This window comes from Acytostelium subglobosum (genome assembly GCF_000787575.1).
Source record: "Acytostelium subglobosum LB1 DNA, scaffold: scaffold16, whole genome shotgun sequence".
Lineage (NCBI taxonomy): Eukaryota > Evosea > Eumycetozoa > Acytosteliales > Acytosteliaceae > Acytostelium > Acytostelium subglobosum.
In genome coordinates, this window is record NW_012236517.1 from 557219 (window position 1) to 572897 (window position 15679).

The window sequence follows — 15679 nt, forward strand, 5'->3', positions numbered from 1 at the left end:
TACTCAGTCACAAGATTTGAGGAAGAGGATTGAGGGTCTACCCTACAGTGTCGCCAATCTAGAGGTCCAGAAGGTTAGTATACACAGTCACTCTACCATTTCATTGTTACACTGCGCTAACCTTCAGTTACAGCTCAATGTGTTGTGGAAACAATACACTTTCTTGGTGTTTATGGCACAGACCAATCAATACAGAATCACTGAGGACCTATACCTGTCCTACTCCATCCCATTTGGTAATAACTATGTCAACTTGTTTGGAAAAGTTGTTACCTCCTATATCCATGCACAGGTTCTACACGTTGGAGCATTCTTACATAAGTATGGGTCGTTGGATCGCCTAGCAAACTTTGGCCTAGAGAATAGACACAAGGTCGTCAAAGAGATCGTGGATGGATCCAATCATCGCTTCACTCCAGAGTTTATGCAATCATTGTTGATAGACTCGTACCTGTCGGGAGGAATGGTACCAAACATAGACGCGATCAGTGCAACCATAGAGGGTGATCGTCCAACCATTCAACCATTGAAGAGGGCCAAGTCCAACGATGCCTCAAAACAATCTCCAAGGACATGGTACAACCAGTTGGCAGAGTCCACCATCACTATATACGACTCTGAGTTCGCTTCCATCCAAGCCAACACACCGCTGTCGGTGATATCTAAGAAATATTTGTCCAAAATAAAAAAAAAATATAAATTAAATAAATAATAAAAACCACAATAATCTACATCAAGATCTATATCCATAACAATCATTTGTATTATTATACGACCAAACCATAATTATTTATTAATTGATCAATCAATATCTCAAAATATACATACAGTTTTGTTGACTTTGAGTCAAAATGTCTCTTTTGAGATGCCAAACACTCATTTTATTTATTGTGCACTTGTGCGTGGGATGGACCTCGCTCATATAAACTGAATCCCCACCTCGCACAGAATTGAATTTGTTGGGTAGAGATAGAGATAGATATAATAAGAGGCAGAGAGAGAGAGGATGAGTAGCAGGAGTAAGATCACAATTAAACCATTTAAAGATAGTACAACAGTAAACTATGATAAAGGATGGAGTGTAATCAAGGTTGCCATGTCGAGTATATTGAAGGGACAGAGCAATCCTCTGTCTTTTGAAGAGGTGTATAGATGTGTCTATGTTTCAGTGCTCCATTCACATACTGATAGACTACTCAAAGATACCAAACAATGTCTCAATGAACATCTTGCACAAGATACACCACCATCCAATCCATTAGAGTTACTCAATCACTTTAAATCATTCAAACATAATATAATAGCATTGACAGATATATATATGTATGTGGAGAGAGTGTATCTTGAAAGATCAAACACTTCTCTACTAAATATATGTATGGCTATATATCTACAACACATGGACATCTCAACACTTGATCGTCAAGTATCACATCTCATGTCTACAAACAATGGTGATTATCAATTAATAACAGAGATCAGTCAGATGATACTCGAGTTACAGAATTCAATGCCCACGCCATCACAGAAATTCCCGTCAATCAATCAATCTACTGTTTGTACTTAAGGCCATGGCCTTTCGAGAGGCTTGGACTGTACAGGGACTATTGGTCTAGGCATTGGGGTTGTGGCGAACAAGATCACTCAAGGACAGGTCATTGGCAGTAGTCTGGCAGTGCCCTCCATGATCCAGAAGTTTGGGTTGATCAATCTCACATCATCCATTCTGGAGCAATCATCAAGTCCATGTTCTTCCATTATGTACACACACGATCTAAATGTATAATAAACCATTTGTAACATACCTCCATCCATTAATCAATCAATCCAAGTTGGAAGAACATCACCCCTTTAGCGAAGTGATGGATGTGTGGCGAGTGGTGACCATTCATTCATTTGATGGAATAGAAAGAGATAGAGATACGAGGACAAATGAATACACCGACCTCCCCGCTGATGATCAGCCAGAGCTACAGCTATGATTCAGTGTGGAGAAGACAACTAAGTGTGGCCGTCCCAAATATATTGAGGGGACAGACTGATCACCTTTCAATCGAAGAGGTGTACAGAGCAGCCTACGGTGCAGTGATCAATAAGTGTGCAGATAGACTACTGAACGATATCAGACAGTGTGTCTTCAAGCATCTGCGGAGCGTGGATATACCGCCCTCTGGCGACCCTCAGGCATTGCTCGAGCACTACAAGCAGTTCAAGAACAGCGTCAGATTGCTAACCAACTCTATGATGTATATGGAGCGCACCTACCTCGCTCAATACCAGATGACATTGTCTGTCATCTGTTTGAAGATCTATTTCGACAGTCTATCGATCACATCACTGGACAAGACATTGGCACACTTCCTGCACAGCTCCAACGACCAAGACTCAATCAACAATGTCAGTCTAATGATATTGGAGTTACAGCAGGCAGTAGCATTGACAATGCCACAGTCACTACAATATTCATGATCAAGATTGGATTGATTGGATTCGTTGGATTGATTGATTTATTGATTGATTGATAGAATTGTAAATATGATGATTAAACTAAGCCATTGATGATGGCACTACCACTGTTGTGGCTACTCCTACTGCTGCTCTTGCACCTGTTGCTGCTCCTGCTCCTGCTCCTGCTCCTGCTGCGCCTGCTGTGGCAGCACAGTCTTCTCCTCTCTTATCCTTAGACTCTTCATTGCTCTCTTGCACTTGGCTGTGATCTAGTGAAGGTGGTCAGTCAACTCATTCTCTTTTTGCATAATGACAACACGCTTGTATGATGATGACTACTTACCATGGACTTCGCCCTTGCATCAACTAAGATTGATTCAACCAGTGTAGCTGCGTTGAGACCACCTGCTAGACTATCAACAGCCAATGCTCTGTACCAACCAAGGATGTAGCCTACACCCTTTTGAAGGATGTTGCGACTCTTTGCAACGCTGACCTCATACTTGACGTTGGTGGATGCTTTCCAAAGACTCTCAAGGTGTACACATAGTCTTGCCCTCTCCTGCTCATTATCCTTGGTGAGTATCATGTGGAGCATGATGTAGCCAACACCCTCCATCTGGTCCTCCACACCTCTGAATTGCTCCTGAATGTCTTGTTGGAGGCTGTCCTTGATACCGACGATGAGACCAGTGAACTCCTGGACTACAATCTCCTGTCCAAGCGGAAGACTACCGACCAACTTTGTAACGACCCCAGCTTTGATCAGATCATGACACAATATCTTGTTGGAAGACATGTTCCTGGCGATCCTAATGATACCAGCCTGGGCAACTGGGTCTGGAATGGGACCAATCAGTCAGTCAATCAATCATTCAATGAATCAACAGGTTCCGATCAAATACATACCTTCCCTAAGTTTGAATATCAATGCATAGATAAGCTTGTCCAATCGTAGTTTGAGATAGTTGAGGATGTTGACGACCCAGCCTTCAACCAATAGATTGGTGATCCTAAGATCAGAGGTCATGTTGGCCACTGCCTTGATCAGATTGCGTGTGGCTTCAGCATACTCTGGCTTGGAGTAGGTCCTCTCAGCAACACGCTGCAGTCCATTGAAGAGTACCCTTATGCTCCTTCCTTTCTGACCATACTTTGGGTCCAATATCTAGATCCATGTATTAGTATCATCTTTCATTCATTCAATCAATCAATCAATCAATCAATGACTTGGATCACTTACACTGAGATAGAAGGCGTCACTCTTTGAGACAAGGGAGAACCATTCGGTCAAAGTGGTCATCAGACTAGCATACTCTAGGTCGGTGTTGAGTTCATCATAGTACTGGAGGAGGTACCATCTTATACCAGACTTAAAAATTGTATAGAATATTGAATGGTCCTTATTATATCATATTAAGTTAGGATTGATTGGTCAAAATGATTAATGTTGTCTACTACATACTCTGATAATGGTTGGTTCTTCCACCTGCTGGACATTGGCACCATCAACTGGATTGTGATGGTGGTAGCCAAACTTGAGTATGTAGTCATTGAGGCCCTTGATAATGGGTGGGATTAGAATATTGACTCCATAATCTTTACGCCACATCAAGTTGGAATAGAGGAATCTATCGATATATATAATAATTCCTAGGAACAATTCATCTATGTGTTCCTCGATTTGACCTATAATTTAAATAATAGTTGGTTATTAAGTTAGTGATCTCCAATTAATTAATAAATGATGAAGGTGATAATAAATTAATTACCTTTGATTAGACGTTCAACAAGATCAATCAAACAAACTAGTTGTTCTTTCCAAATGCCACCAAACTTTGCTCCATCTTCGTACTTTGGATCATCGACCAATCTGGGTATAAATTCCTCAATCTGGATCCTAACATGATCGTTGTTGTTGCTGTCATCGCCGGCATTAATGTCATTGGATTGAGTTGGAATATCGATATCTCTCAGATTGGAAACTGGGACTTCCATGCCTCCATTGTAGTTGATGCTGTGGTTGTCGCTGGTTGAGTCATCGTCGTTGGAAGGGCTGCTCAGGATGAAATTGTTCGTTGAGAACACTTTCATCTCCACTCCCTGGGTTGGCACACGCTCTTTACCCTTGGCAGAGTTGAGTTTGTCAAAAAGTACATTGCTTCCACCATTATAATTCTCTTTGGCGGTTGGTGTTGATGGTAGAGTGGATCTTGAAGGAGTAAAAGGAGAAGATGACAACTGGTTACCCAAGACCTCCTTTGGTAAATTAGCGACTAGTTGGTTAAGGGCATCCACCTTTTAAAGTAGTTGTTAATATTCAAATAGGTCAATCTATCAATAGAATAATTGATACTTACGACAAGGGAAGAAATGAACACTTTATACTTGCCAACCCGGTACTGAACACCCGTGAGGGTGGACAATAACTGGAGGATTCTCTTCACCTTATCTCCAACGATCTTGTCTGTAAACAATGAATTATAAGTAGAGATGAATAAATCATGACTATACTTGGTCCAATGCTTCATTGGTAGGTCTATCAACAATGAGATGCCAGTCTCCTCCAGGATCGACTCTACACTCAAAGTGCTTGACTGTAATCAAATAAATATTTACATTTTAGTTTAAATATTCATTAATTGATTAAATATATAATTTGATTGATTGAATGTACTTACATCCAAGTTAATGACAAAATAGTTGTGAGCATATGGATCGTCCCTCATGTGGCATGATAGGTTATGCTCCCAGAGCTCTCGATCACTCAGGAACAAATGTTGGTAGTCATTGAAAATGAGAGAATTCCTGAACTCATCAGGATAGACGCGTTCGCTGTCTTTAAGGATGGTTGGTCCGTCGAACTCCATACTGAACTGTGGTTTGGACAATATTAGAATAAGATCTTGATCAAAACCAAGGCAACTTTGTTATCCAACTTAACTTACTTTCTGGTTAGTGCATGATGCCATTCTAACCCTCTTGCCATTGGAGTATACACTGACGCCATGTCTATCTTGTTTGCTCATTGGACTGAATATTGAGCCCTCGATTGATTTAGCTGCTCTAACAATACAATCTGATGCGGTATTGAAATCAGCTACCGTGTGACTAGCTGTCACTTTGTCTTTTGATGTGGCCAAACCAGCCTCGATCACCCTCTCCTGATAAGGTATGGTTTGTTTGAATAATAGATCGGAATTGTTATCGACGAATCTATTCCTGAGGAATGCTGCCAATCCCATGCCGACCTTATCGTGCAAGGGGATTTGGACCAAAGTCAGCACCCTTGCTCCTTCAGGCACGGGAGTATCCTTTGGGAGATCTTGAAGACAAGCCTTGTTGAGCTTGATATTGATGAGTTCAATCAGTTTGGAGAGCATATAAAGGTTGTATACACCGACCTTTGAGCTTTTCTTGACCTCAAATTTGTTGATATCATCTTGAGTCACATCTATGTGGCTCTTGGTCATTGCCCTGATCAGATCCTCTCTGGAAGCTATACCAAACAATGAGATGATGGCCTGAAGTTTCTCATTATTTGGATTGAAATCATTGATAGACATCTTTGAGAATTCCTCCAAAGTCTTGGTTGCCTTAGCATATTGAGAGTAAGGATTTGGTTGGATGAAATCGAGGATAGTTTCCTGTTTATATATATTTATATATATATATATATATATATATATTGATTGAATGTTAGATATATAAATATATATAATTGTTTGTTGGATTGTCCTATTAACACTCAAATAACTTACATCAACTCCATCAAGCACCATTGTCATCCTGTTAAATACATGCATATTAACACTAATATCGACAACTTTGCCATCGTGACTAGTAATATTGGTTTCAATCACCTGGTGTATTGTATATCATTATCTTATTATGTTAGAATTTGATTGTTTGATTGATTGACATGAAATGACTTACACTGTCCAATTCTTTGTTATCACCTCCCCTAAAACAATGTAGAGCGAGATGTGCACCAACAAGAGCCTCCCGTGCCTCATCATGTATCTGATATTTCATTTCTTCCAATATCCTATTAATGTAATATCTAATGTCTGCCTTCGACGATCCCTTCAGATATACGTTTGATTTATTCTCTAATTATTTATATGTTAGTTAATTTTATGAACAAACGATTCAAAATTGACCCAAATCAGTTGATACAAACTCTCCATTCCATTGTTAATGTTATTCATTAGATCATTCAATACTGGGCTTGAATCTGGTATGACGCCTCGTGTCAAGTACACTCCACCCAACTTGTGAATACCCTCTTTAGCTCCTTCACCGTTAAAGTATTGGACAGCATCACTAGATGTCATGGCATTCTCCAAAGGATTTAACATGATTGATTTTGTTGTTGTTGTTGTTGTAGTTGTAGTTGTCATTGTTGTAATATATATAAAATATAAAAATATCTAATTGATTGATTGATTAATTGATTGATTGGTGACAACCTTTAACTTGCAATCATTCACTCACTAACTCAGTGTGTGTTTGATCATTTTTTTGCAAACTCATCCTTTGCAAAGTCATGTATGTGATTGAATAAATAAATGAATTTGGACACAATAGTGAAGAGATAGAGAGATATATATATATATATATATATATACATGTGATGACGTTTGAATAAAGATGTTATCGTAAGATTTGATTTATTTCTTATCCTTTGGTAGTGGTCTGTAGTGACCAATGACCAAAGCGTGATGTCTTTCATATGGGTCGAGGTTCTTCAGGAGTTCCAGGGGCTTAAGGTTGTCTGCTTTCAATTTCTCAATCTCCTTGGTGACGACGGCCTCGGTGGAAGCAGTCGAATCGATACAGTTGGCCTTGATAGAGATGATAAAGTGTCCCTCATTCTTGAGGAAGTACGCGGCGTTCTGAGCCACGATCTGTGCCTGGTTGGGCTGGGCGACATCGGCGAACAGCACGTCGCACATGCCAATCAGCATTCTGTATTTCTGTGGGTGACGGGCGTCCTCGATGATTGGGATGACGTTGGTGCGCTTCTTGGCCATGCCGATCAGGTCACGACCGGAACGGGCTGACAGCTCGATACCATATACAACACCCTCTGGACCGACAATGTCAGAGACGTGCGACACGGTGGTGCCTGAGGCAGCACCCAAGTAGATGACCTTGGCGCCTGGACGGATCCAGATCTTGTTGACTCCCTTGTGCAGAGCAGCGGCAATCTTTGAACGGAAGGGGTTCCACATTCTATATTCTTTCTTATCGGTGCCGCCGGTAGTGCTTTCGACGCTGACACGCTTCTCTCCATAGACAGACTCGCCTGGGGTGGAGTTGAGGGTGGCGAATGCCTCCTCCTTGCCCTTGACCAAGAAGACTCCCTCGTATCTGGGATGGGCCTCGATCATGACCTTGGCTCCTCCGCGACCGCCTCCGCGACCACCACGTCCAGCAGCGCCCAAACCTGCGCGGCCACGACCGCCGCCTCCACGTCCTCTGTCGCCACCTCCACGACCACGGCCGCCGCCAAAGCCGCCACGACCTCCTCTGTCGCCGCCGCCGCCACGGCCACCACCGCCAAAGCTGCCGCCACGACCTCCTCTGTCGCCGCCACCACCGCGTCCACCGCGGAAACCGCCACCACGTCCTCCTCTTCCTCCTCTTTCCATGTTATGTAGTTATATAGGGTGTTGGAGTTAATATAAAATTAACAAAGCAAGTATTATTGAATTGTTGATTTATATTTATATATATATAAATATATGTATGTATGTTAGAGTTGAGAGTGTATCAGCACGAACGATTATTGTTATAAAGACGAGAGAGAATGTGTGAGTGAGTGGAGTGAGAGTGAGCCTAGCTCGCGAGGGGATCAGGAGTGAGAGAGAAAGGGTTCGTCGTCGCGTCCATGCATCCACCTGCTATTGTTGAAAAAAAAGAAAATTAAATCATCGCAATCGTTCGTTTTGGGTCATCAAAAAAACAAACAATTAAAAACAATAAAGTTATTCAACTTCCATTCATAAACGAAGTTCTATCTATCTCTTTCTTTCACATTGTTGTTGTTGTGTCTTTGAAATTGAATTGAACGAATGAATGAATGAACATGGGTTATGATAAATAAAAGCCCGGGCTAGAATACAACAGTTGACATTGAATCGACTAATGTGTAAGATTGCTTACAAATATGGTAATCTTTCATTCCTTCATACACACACACACACACACACACACACACTATTAGTCGCATCGTAGTCGAGGGGATTACCCGTTGTCTTCTCCTCCATTCCATCTTGGTGTTAGTGTGTTTGTGGATGAGGATGTGTGAATGAATGAATGAACATGTTGGCATGGTAGTGAGAGAGAGAGAGAGGGACGGCAGGACAAAGGGCCGTCGACATTACGACGCTTCAACGCTAGACATGCTCTCATTCATTCATTCATTGCTGTCAACAACGACGACAACAACAACAACATTGACAGGTAGACAAGGGTCGGAAAGTGTAGCCTTGTATACATGTTGAAGTACAGAATATACACGTACACTACTACTTCCATCCATCCTTCCATCCATCCATCCATCCATCTATATCCACTCATACATTCATACATACGTCCATCCATCCGTTTGTCAATCCAGTCAGCCAAACTAGTTTATGTATTTGGTATTATTTAGAGATATAGTGTACACTTACCTCTTTGGTAAATACATTCGAGCCTAGGTTACCAAACATTAATATCCAATTTATAATCATTCCAATCTATAATATATTATATTCCAGTTAATATCAGCTAAACTATAGCGATTGCGATTAGCAGCTTATCAATTGATGTTCACAGCTACATCGGAGCAAATATGCAATGATTTGCTGCCGTGTTCTGGCACGATATCCTCGGATATCTTCTTGATGGCAGTATATGCATTCCTGCTTGGATTAGGTTCACGTCTAATATCACTTGGAAGTGAATATTTATTAGAGGTATGTCTGTGGATATGTGGATGTTGATGTGGATGTGTCCATTCATTCTAATCTTGCTTGTCCTTCCTCCACCCCTCACTCATACTTATTCAAGGTATTATCACCTGGAATCATTGGAGGCCTACTCCTGCCTCTTCTTGGCACATTGCCAGATGCAGCCATCATATTGGTCAGTTGCTTGGGAGGGACACCCTTAGAGATACAACACAAAGTGGTAGGTATATCATGAATGATTGAAGATTGAATGAGTGTTTGATCAATCACTAACATCATCCAATCAATCAATCAATTATAGACTGTTGGAGTTGGAAGTTTAACAGGAGGAAATACATTCTTAATTACAATACCATGGGCAATTGCTGTGTTTAGAGGTCGATGCGACTTCTCAGAGATTACAGGATTGGCCAAGAATAAGACATATACTGGATGGTCATGGCGCAAATGTGGTGTGTCAGTGATGTCCTATACACCAACACTGTGTCGAATAATGATGTTGACCTTGCTGCCATATCTAATCATCACTTTGGCATTCCTCATATCAGAGGCACAAGGATCAAAGATCAACGAGCGAGAAAAGTACTGGGCATTGTCCGCCAGCATCATATGCATGGTTGGCTTCGTCACGTACAGCATCTATCAGATGTACGATGTCCGATACCAGGAGCGCAAACTCAATCTCATTAGGAAACGATTCCTCTGGGATCAATTCCTGAGGCATGTGTCGGTGCAGGTCAAGATGGGTCTGAAGCGAAGGACGTTCGAACGATGTCTAAGTGTGCCATCCATCAAGAAACCAATGAGATTGGACAGTGAGATCATTGGCTCATCCAACAACCCTGCGGCGCCATGTGTCGTCATGGAGAGGATCGATGAGAGGCAGCCACTGCCGCCATCATCATCACATGGTCTCACAACATCACAGCAACCTTCACAAGTCGTGAGCACAGATACCCTGGTCGACATTGACATGACACCAAAGAATCTACGCCACAATGTCAACGCCAACAACGCTGATGACTTGAACAACAACAACAATAATAATATTAATAGTCAACCTCAACAAGTTCATCAACATCATCAACAACTAACAATTGATGAACTACATGTACATCATCCAACAGACAAGTTTAACAGGAGGAACATCAACTTCTCATTCCCAAGGAGGGTAAAGGACTCATCACATCATGTCATTCCTCCAACACCAACTGCTGCACATCTGCATTTCCATCCGCCTCCACCTCCTCCAGGCACCCGACCTCCCCTCCCACCAACGTGCGACTCTCCAAGTGGCGGTACAAGCTCATCACACCAACATGAGCAAAAGAAACAGCCACAACAAGCACATATCCCATTCGATGCAATTCGTCAATCAGAGGACCCGTCGTCCAAAGGTGAGAGCTCAGGCGCACCATACCTGCCGCCACATCTACCACCAATCCAACAACAGGCAACAGAGCAACTACAACCACCACCCGAACAACAACAACAACAATCAAATGTAGACTACCAACACAATTTAAGTAGTGTGTTCCATGGCCTGAAGAATAAGATCAATCACCTGGACGAAGAGGACCTGATGCGACATGTGGATGTATCATCACATCAGTTTGTGGACCTCACCATCGACCCATTCGAAAAGGGTCCTGCGGACGACGTCAGCAAACGCCGATTCATCCTCAAGGCCACAGCATGTCTTGTGATGGGCACTGCCCTCGTCTTCCTCTTTGCTGATGCCTTTGTCAACATCATCACCTCGTTCTCGGCGCGCATTGGAATACCTCCCTTCTACATCTCGTTCATCGTCGCACCCTTTGCTCTCAACGCCAGCGAGCTTGTATCCAGTTGGATACTGAGTGGACACAAGAAAAGAAAGCACATATCATTGGTGCACTCGGCTCTGTATGGCGCCGTGGCGATCAACAACCTGGTGTCACTTGGCATACTCATGTTTATGATCTACTATCGAGGCCTGATATGGGACTTCTCGGCAGAGACCCTTGTGATATTCATTGTCACGTTGACCGTTGGACTGCTTGGCAGTTTCCGTATCACTTTCAACATGATACATGCACTGGTCGTCTTCTGTCTCTTCCCATTGTCAATTGGAATCATAGCACTGTTGGAGAGTAGTGCCATTGGTTGGGATTAATTAATTAATTAGACCAGTAGTGGCTGGTCGCTCCCAGTCCATTCGATCATCAACTTCCATTCAACTTTATTCATTCATTGCAATAAAGTATGTATGTATGTATGTATATATCTTGATCAATCAATCCAATTAGACTTCGTACTCTTCTACATAGTTGCGTGGGAATAGGCCTGAACGTCCATTGAGAGTGCCAATCCACCAACCAGACTCGTCGTCTTTGGTCGTGACTGATATGATGTCGCCAACGTAGAATTCTAGGTCGCCTTCTTGCTCGGGTATACAATCCCAGACAGCTCGCACCAGTTTCTTGCCGGGTGGAGGCGGTGGGATGCGACGTGAAAGTGGCCTCCTGCTGGGTGGCGCGGCTTCCTCCGCGGTCTGAGGCGGGGTCGTTGAAGGTGGTGGAGGTGGCTGGCGATGATGTGATGCTGGAGTGTTGTTAACTGGAAGTGGAGGTGAAGTTGATTGTGTTTGTGATTGAGTTGTTTGATGTTGTTGTGTAGGTTGTGTTGGCGCACTGTTGGCATGTGGCCTGTGTGGCACGGCTGGAAGAGGATGTGATGGTACATGTGGTGGCTGTTTCTTGTTTGGTGTCGTAGTTGGCTGAACGGGAGTGGTCATCTTGGATGACGACGTTGTATTATTGATGTTGGCCATGTGATTGATTGATGGTGGCGATGAGGATGATATCAAGTTTGATCCGACACCACCAGTGAGATTGATGTTGCCACTGCTGTGACTCTTTGAATTGTATATTGGTACAGGTTGTGAGGCATTCCTCTGAAGCATTGACTTGTCTGTCATTGCACTACTAGATGACAATGGCACTGTGTGTGATCGTTGACCTATGCCACCACCTCCTGATGTTGCCTGCATTGCTCTTGGCCTCAGGTACTTCTTTATACTCTCTGGTAGATCATCTGTGAATGCCAGTCTACACTTATAGCAATACTTTGCTTCCTTTTCATAATCTTGGCTACACTCTGGGCATACAATAACTGCCATTCTATATGATTGATGTCTGTTATATGATTGATATCTTTGTGTTTGTGTCTATGTATGATTGATTGATTGATTGATTGAGATCATGTATGAATGAATGATGGTATATAATGTATACAACAGACGATGGTCTTTTGGACAACTTTAAGTTGTGATGATGGGTGAGTGAGCGTGATTGTTGATTGATTGACCAAAGGATCACGCACCCCACTTTTCCACTATCACTCCTGTTCACTGCACACCTGGTTGTGATCCACCCACAAAAGTTATTATTTGAATTTAGTTCGCCTATTGTTGATCACTAAGTTGAGAAAGTAATATAATAATAGTTGTTGGCCATTATCACAACACATTATGTGATTGATTGAAATGAATGTACAATTGATTGAGGAGTGATTGATCAAGTTCCAGGTTTGCTGGAAATACATAATCACTTCCCCCATACTCCCAAACATTGATCAAAGGAACTCAATCACAAGAATGATTGTGGCTGGATGAATGAATGAATGAATGATTCTGTTAACAAAGCCCCCTTTATTGATGCTGGTAAGAGTTTGAAAGAATTAATGCGATAAGGATGTTTAGATCTTCAAAGCCTCGTTCTTCTTCTTCTTCTCTCCTCCGAGCTCGAAACGCTTGCAACGCTTGATGACTTGCTGCTTCTTGTGACCACACGAGCATTCCATTCTGAGGACGATCTTCTTGGTGGTCTTGGCCTATAATGATTGAATGATTGATTGAGTATTAGAATATGTATCGCACGAATAGCATTACACTGTGTAGTCCAACTAGTCCATTCCAAATCTCAATGAAACATATCGTATCATATCGCATGGGTCACATCCATCATTCAATCAATCAATCAAGTGAACTGCTAATGTGTTGTTGTTCGCGGACATTCATAATCTCATCGCTATATACTTCGCGATCGCGCTGTTGTTTGGACTAGTGCTGTTGCCTGTTGTGTGCCTTCAAGATGTTTGGATGCTGTTGATTCATACCTTCTTGTGGAAGACTGGCTTGGTCTGACCTCCGAAACCTCTCTGCTTCCTGTCGTAACGTCTCTTTCCTTGAGCGAAGAGACTTGGCTTGCCAGCCTTGTATTGGGTGACCTTGTGTGGGGTGTGCTTGTTGCACTTGTCACAGTGGGTCTTACGAGCCTTTGGGATGTTGACCTATATGTGATAATAACATTCCTGTATTAGAATCTTAATCGTTTCGTTGGATGCTATATTCGAGGTATCCTGCAATATCGCGACAATCGATTGTTTGTCTAGCATGTCGTTTGATTGATGATCGATTCGCATTGATAGCTGATTGATTGACATCGCGATAGGTAGGATGTATCGATACCAACCATTTTCTAAAGGGGATGTAGGATTGATGTAGGTGAGCTGGTTAAACAAGACAACACATCAATTGAATAGACACAAGCGACTGCGAGAGAGCGAGAGCGAGGTGCACCATCCACACACACAGTCTCTTGCGAAAATTTTATTATTTAAATACAAAAAAATTCATTAGCTATCTCGAGTTCGAACTTCCAAGCTCTTTGCATGACAGCGGAGAGTCCTCAAAGATGTATCATCCCAAGTAGTCTGTCAATAATGATGATTATCTAGGGTCCTGACTTGTTTATAGACCATATCTTTGTTGCGGTTGACCAGCAGAGGATAGTCACCATGAATGATCGGTGGATTGTTGGAGAGATGGAGTATTTCCACTTTGTGACTTGACTAGATTGACCGATCTCCATCCGTTGATTGATTATAGATTCACCACATCATCAATGTGATGGTAGCATACTATAGTCTGTGTATGTTGCTTCTGTTTGATGGTGGAGGTTGCTGACCACTGTCAAGCTTGTCCAATGATGACGAGGATGAAGAAGATGAAGTGAACATCCAAGCATCATTATCAAGCTCTCGCACTTTCTTTTGTAGGTTCTTCATTATCTCATCATGTAGATCATCGTTGATTGATTGCACGGCTTCATTGGTCACCAACAACCCTTGTGCATAACAAAGTGAATCAATACCAATTTCTGAGTTGTTAGTGAAGACGTATTGAGTTAGTTGGTTCTCACTCATTCACAACCAATCGGACTGATTGATATTAGCTAAGCATTGATATTGACATTGACATTGACATTGACATACCCTTATACCTGTCCATTTTATTTGATCGCTTCCATCACATTGTTTAAACTAAGCGCCTTTTTTCACTCTTTGACTTCCCATTTCTTCAGGTATCCAAGGATAATTAACATGGTAATCATTATCTCATTATATTGATTGAGGAGTTAACTCACTTCCTTCAACATTTCACTCATTCGGACGATGGTACAGGACTGGACCAGACTTCAATTTAGATCTTCACAATGGATACTCAATCAACCATTTGGAATAGTATATAAACTTAGAAATCATTCATTAACTTCAGTTGCTCAATCAGGCCTGGGCGGGTTATTGTTGTTGTTGCCAGCACCATAACGCTATAGTTGATAAAGGTGTTGTTCTGTTACTAGCATACATATATTTAAAGCAACAACAGCCTTTAGAGCATGTTTGAATTCACCACTCATACTATCACGTGCGTTGCTGGCTCGCTGGCTTGGGCTCGATAACTCGCTGGCTGGCTGGCTGGCTGGCTGGGACTTTATTGTGGTTGGTTGTCAGCAGCAACAACAATGTTCACAGTGGAGTGGCCTCCATCAGTAGTCGTAGTTTTGAAGGAAGGCGTGACTGACAAGTGAGAGTGTACACACCATATAAATATATATTTGTACACTTCTATCTCTCTTATGTGTACACATTGAAAGTAGAGAGATAAGTGTGTGTGAGAGTGGAGAGTCCTTGAAAGTGGATCACTTCACCTAACTAACTGGGGCTATAACTAGCCAAACTAAGTTAGTGTTACTAAACACTCAAACACACACATTCACACCCACGTCGATGGATGCAACCAAAGTGTTTCCAAACACCTACTCTCATCACTCGTGACCCCCTTGCTACAGCCACGCCTCTACGCACACATGCTGCTCAAGATGCTGCTCATACCTACCACTACTACTAACACTGAACACATGTGTGTGTAAAGTGAGCAAGCAATA

The 15679-nt window shown here is 42.2% G+C and overlaps 7 protein-coding genes across 7 annotated transcripts; 2 read left to right on the top strand and 5 right to left on the bottom strand.

The window, feature by feature from the left end:
* Positions 1-1956: 1956 nt before the first annotated feature.
* SAMD00019534_079490 (hypothetical protein) lies at positions 1957-2469 on the top strand (the record flags this gene model as incomplete). The annotated part of the gene is made up of 1 exon (XM_012896989.1): positions 1957-2469. One exon carries the CDS (start codon positions 1957-1959, stop codon positions 2467-2469), a length of 513 nt encoding a protein of 170 aa, XP_012752443.1.
* A 119-nt stretch (positions 2470-2588) lies between these two features.
* SAMD00019534_079500 (hypothetical protein) lies at positions 2589-6236 on the bottom strand (the record flags this gene model as incomplete). Its single annotated transcript, XM_012896990.1, has 10 exons — positions 2589-2717; positions 2792-3288; positions 3358-3616; positions 3692-3820; positions 3914-4137; positions 4221-4746; positions 4809-5045; positions 5130-5324; positions 5397-6095; positions 6210-6236. The coding sequence occupies 10 exons, from the start codon at positions 6234-6236 to the stop codon at positions 2589-2591; spliced, it is 2922 nt and encodes a 973-aa protein (XP_012752444.1).
* An 885-nt stretch (positions 6237-7121) lies between these two features.
* SAMD00019534_079510 (hypothetical protein) lies at positions 7122-8111 on the bottom strand (the record flags this gene model as incomplete). Its single annotated transcript, XM_012896991.1, has 1 exon — positions 7122-8111. A coding segment is annotated over one exon (990 nt), but the record flags the coding sequence as incomplete, so codon positions are not given.
* Positions 8112-9501: 1390 nt separating this feature from the next.
* On the top strand, positions 9502-11556 carry SAMD00019534_079520 (hypothetical protein; the record flags this gene model as incomplete). Its single annotated transcript, XM_012896992.1, has 3 exons — positions 9502-9634; positions 9722-10225; positions 10919-11556. Coding segments are annotated over 3 exons (1275 nt in total), but the record flags the coding sequence as incomplete, so codon positions are not given.
* Positions 11557-11697: 141 nt separating this feature from the next.
* Positions 11698-12570, bottom strand: SAMD00019534_079530 (hypothetical protein; the record flags this gene model as incomplete). Its single annotated transcript, XM_012896993.1, has 1 exon — positions 11698-12570. A coding segment is annotated over one exon (873 nt), but the record flags the coding sequence as incomplete, so codon positions are not given.
* A 589-nt stretch (positions 12571-13159) lies between these two features.
* On the bottom strand, positions 13160-13956 carry SAMD00019534_079540 (hypothetical protein; the record flags this gene model as incomplete). The annotated part of the gene is made up of 3 exons (XM_012896994.1): positions 13160-13283; positions 13569-13742; positions 13925-13956. Coding segments are annotated over 3 exons (330 nt in total), but the record flags the coding sequence as incomplete, so codon positions are not given.
* Positions 13957-14375: 419 nt separating this feature from the next.
* On the bottom strand, positions 14376-14742 carry SAMD00019534_079550 (hypothetical protein; the record flags this gene model as incomplete). The annotated part of the gene is made up of 2 exons (XM_012896995.1): positions 14376-14611; positions 14727-14742. Coding segments are annotated over 2 exons (252 nt in total), but the record flags the coding sequence as incomplete, so codon positions are not given.
* Positions 14743-15679: the final 937 nt, after the last annotated feature.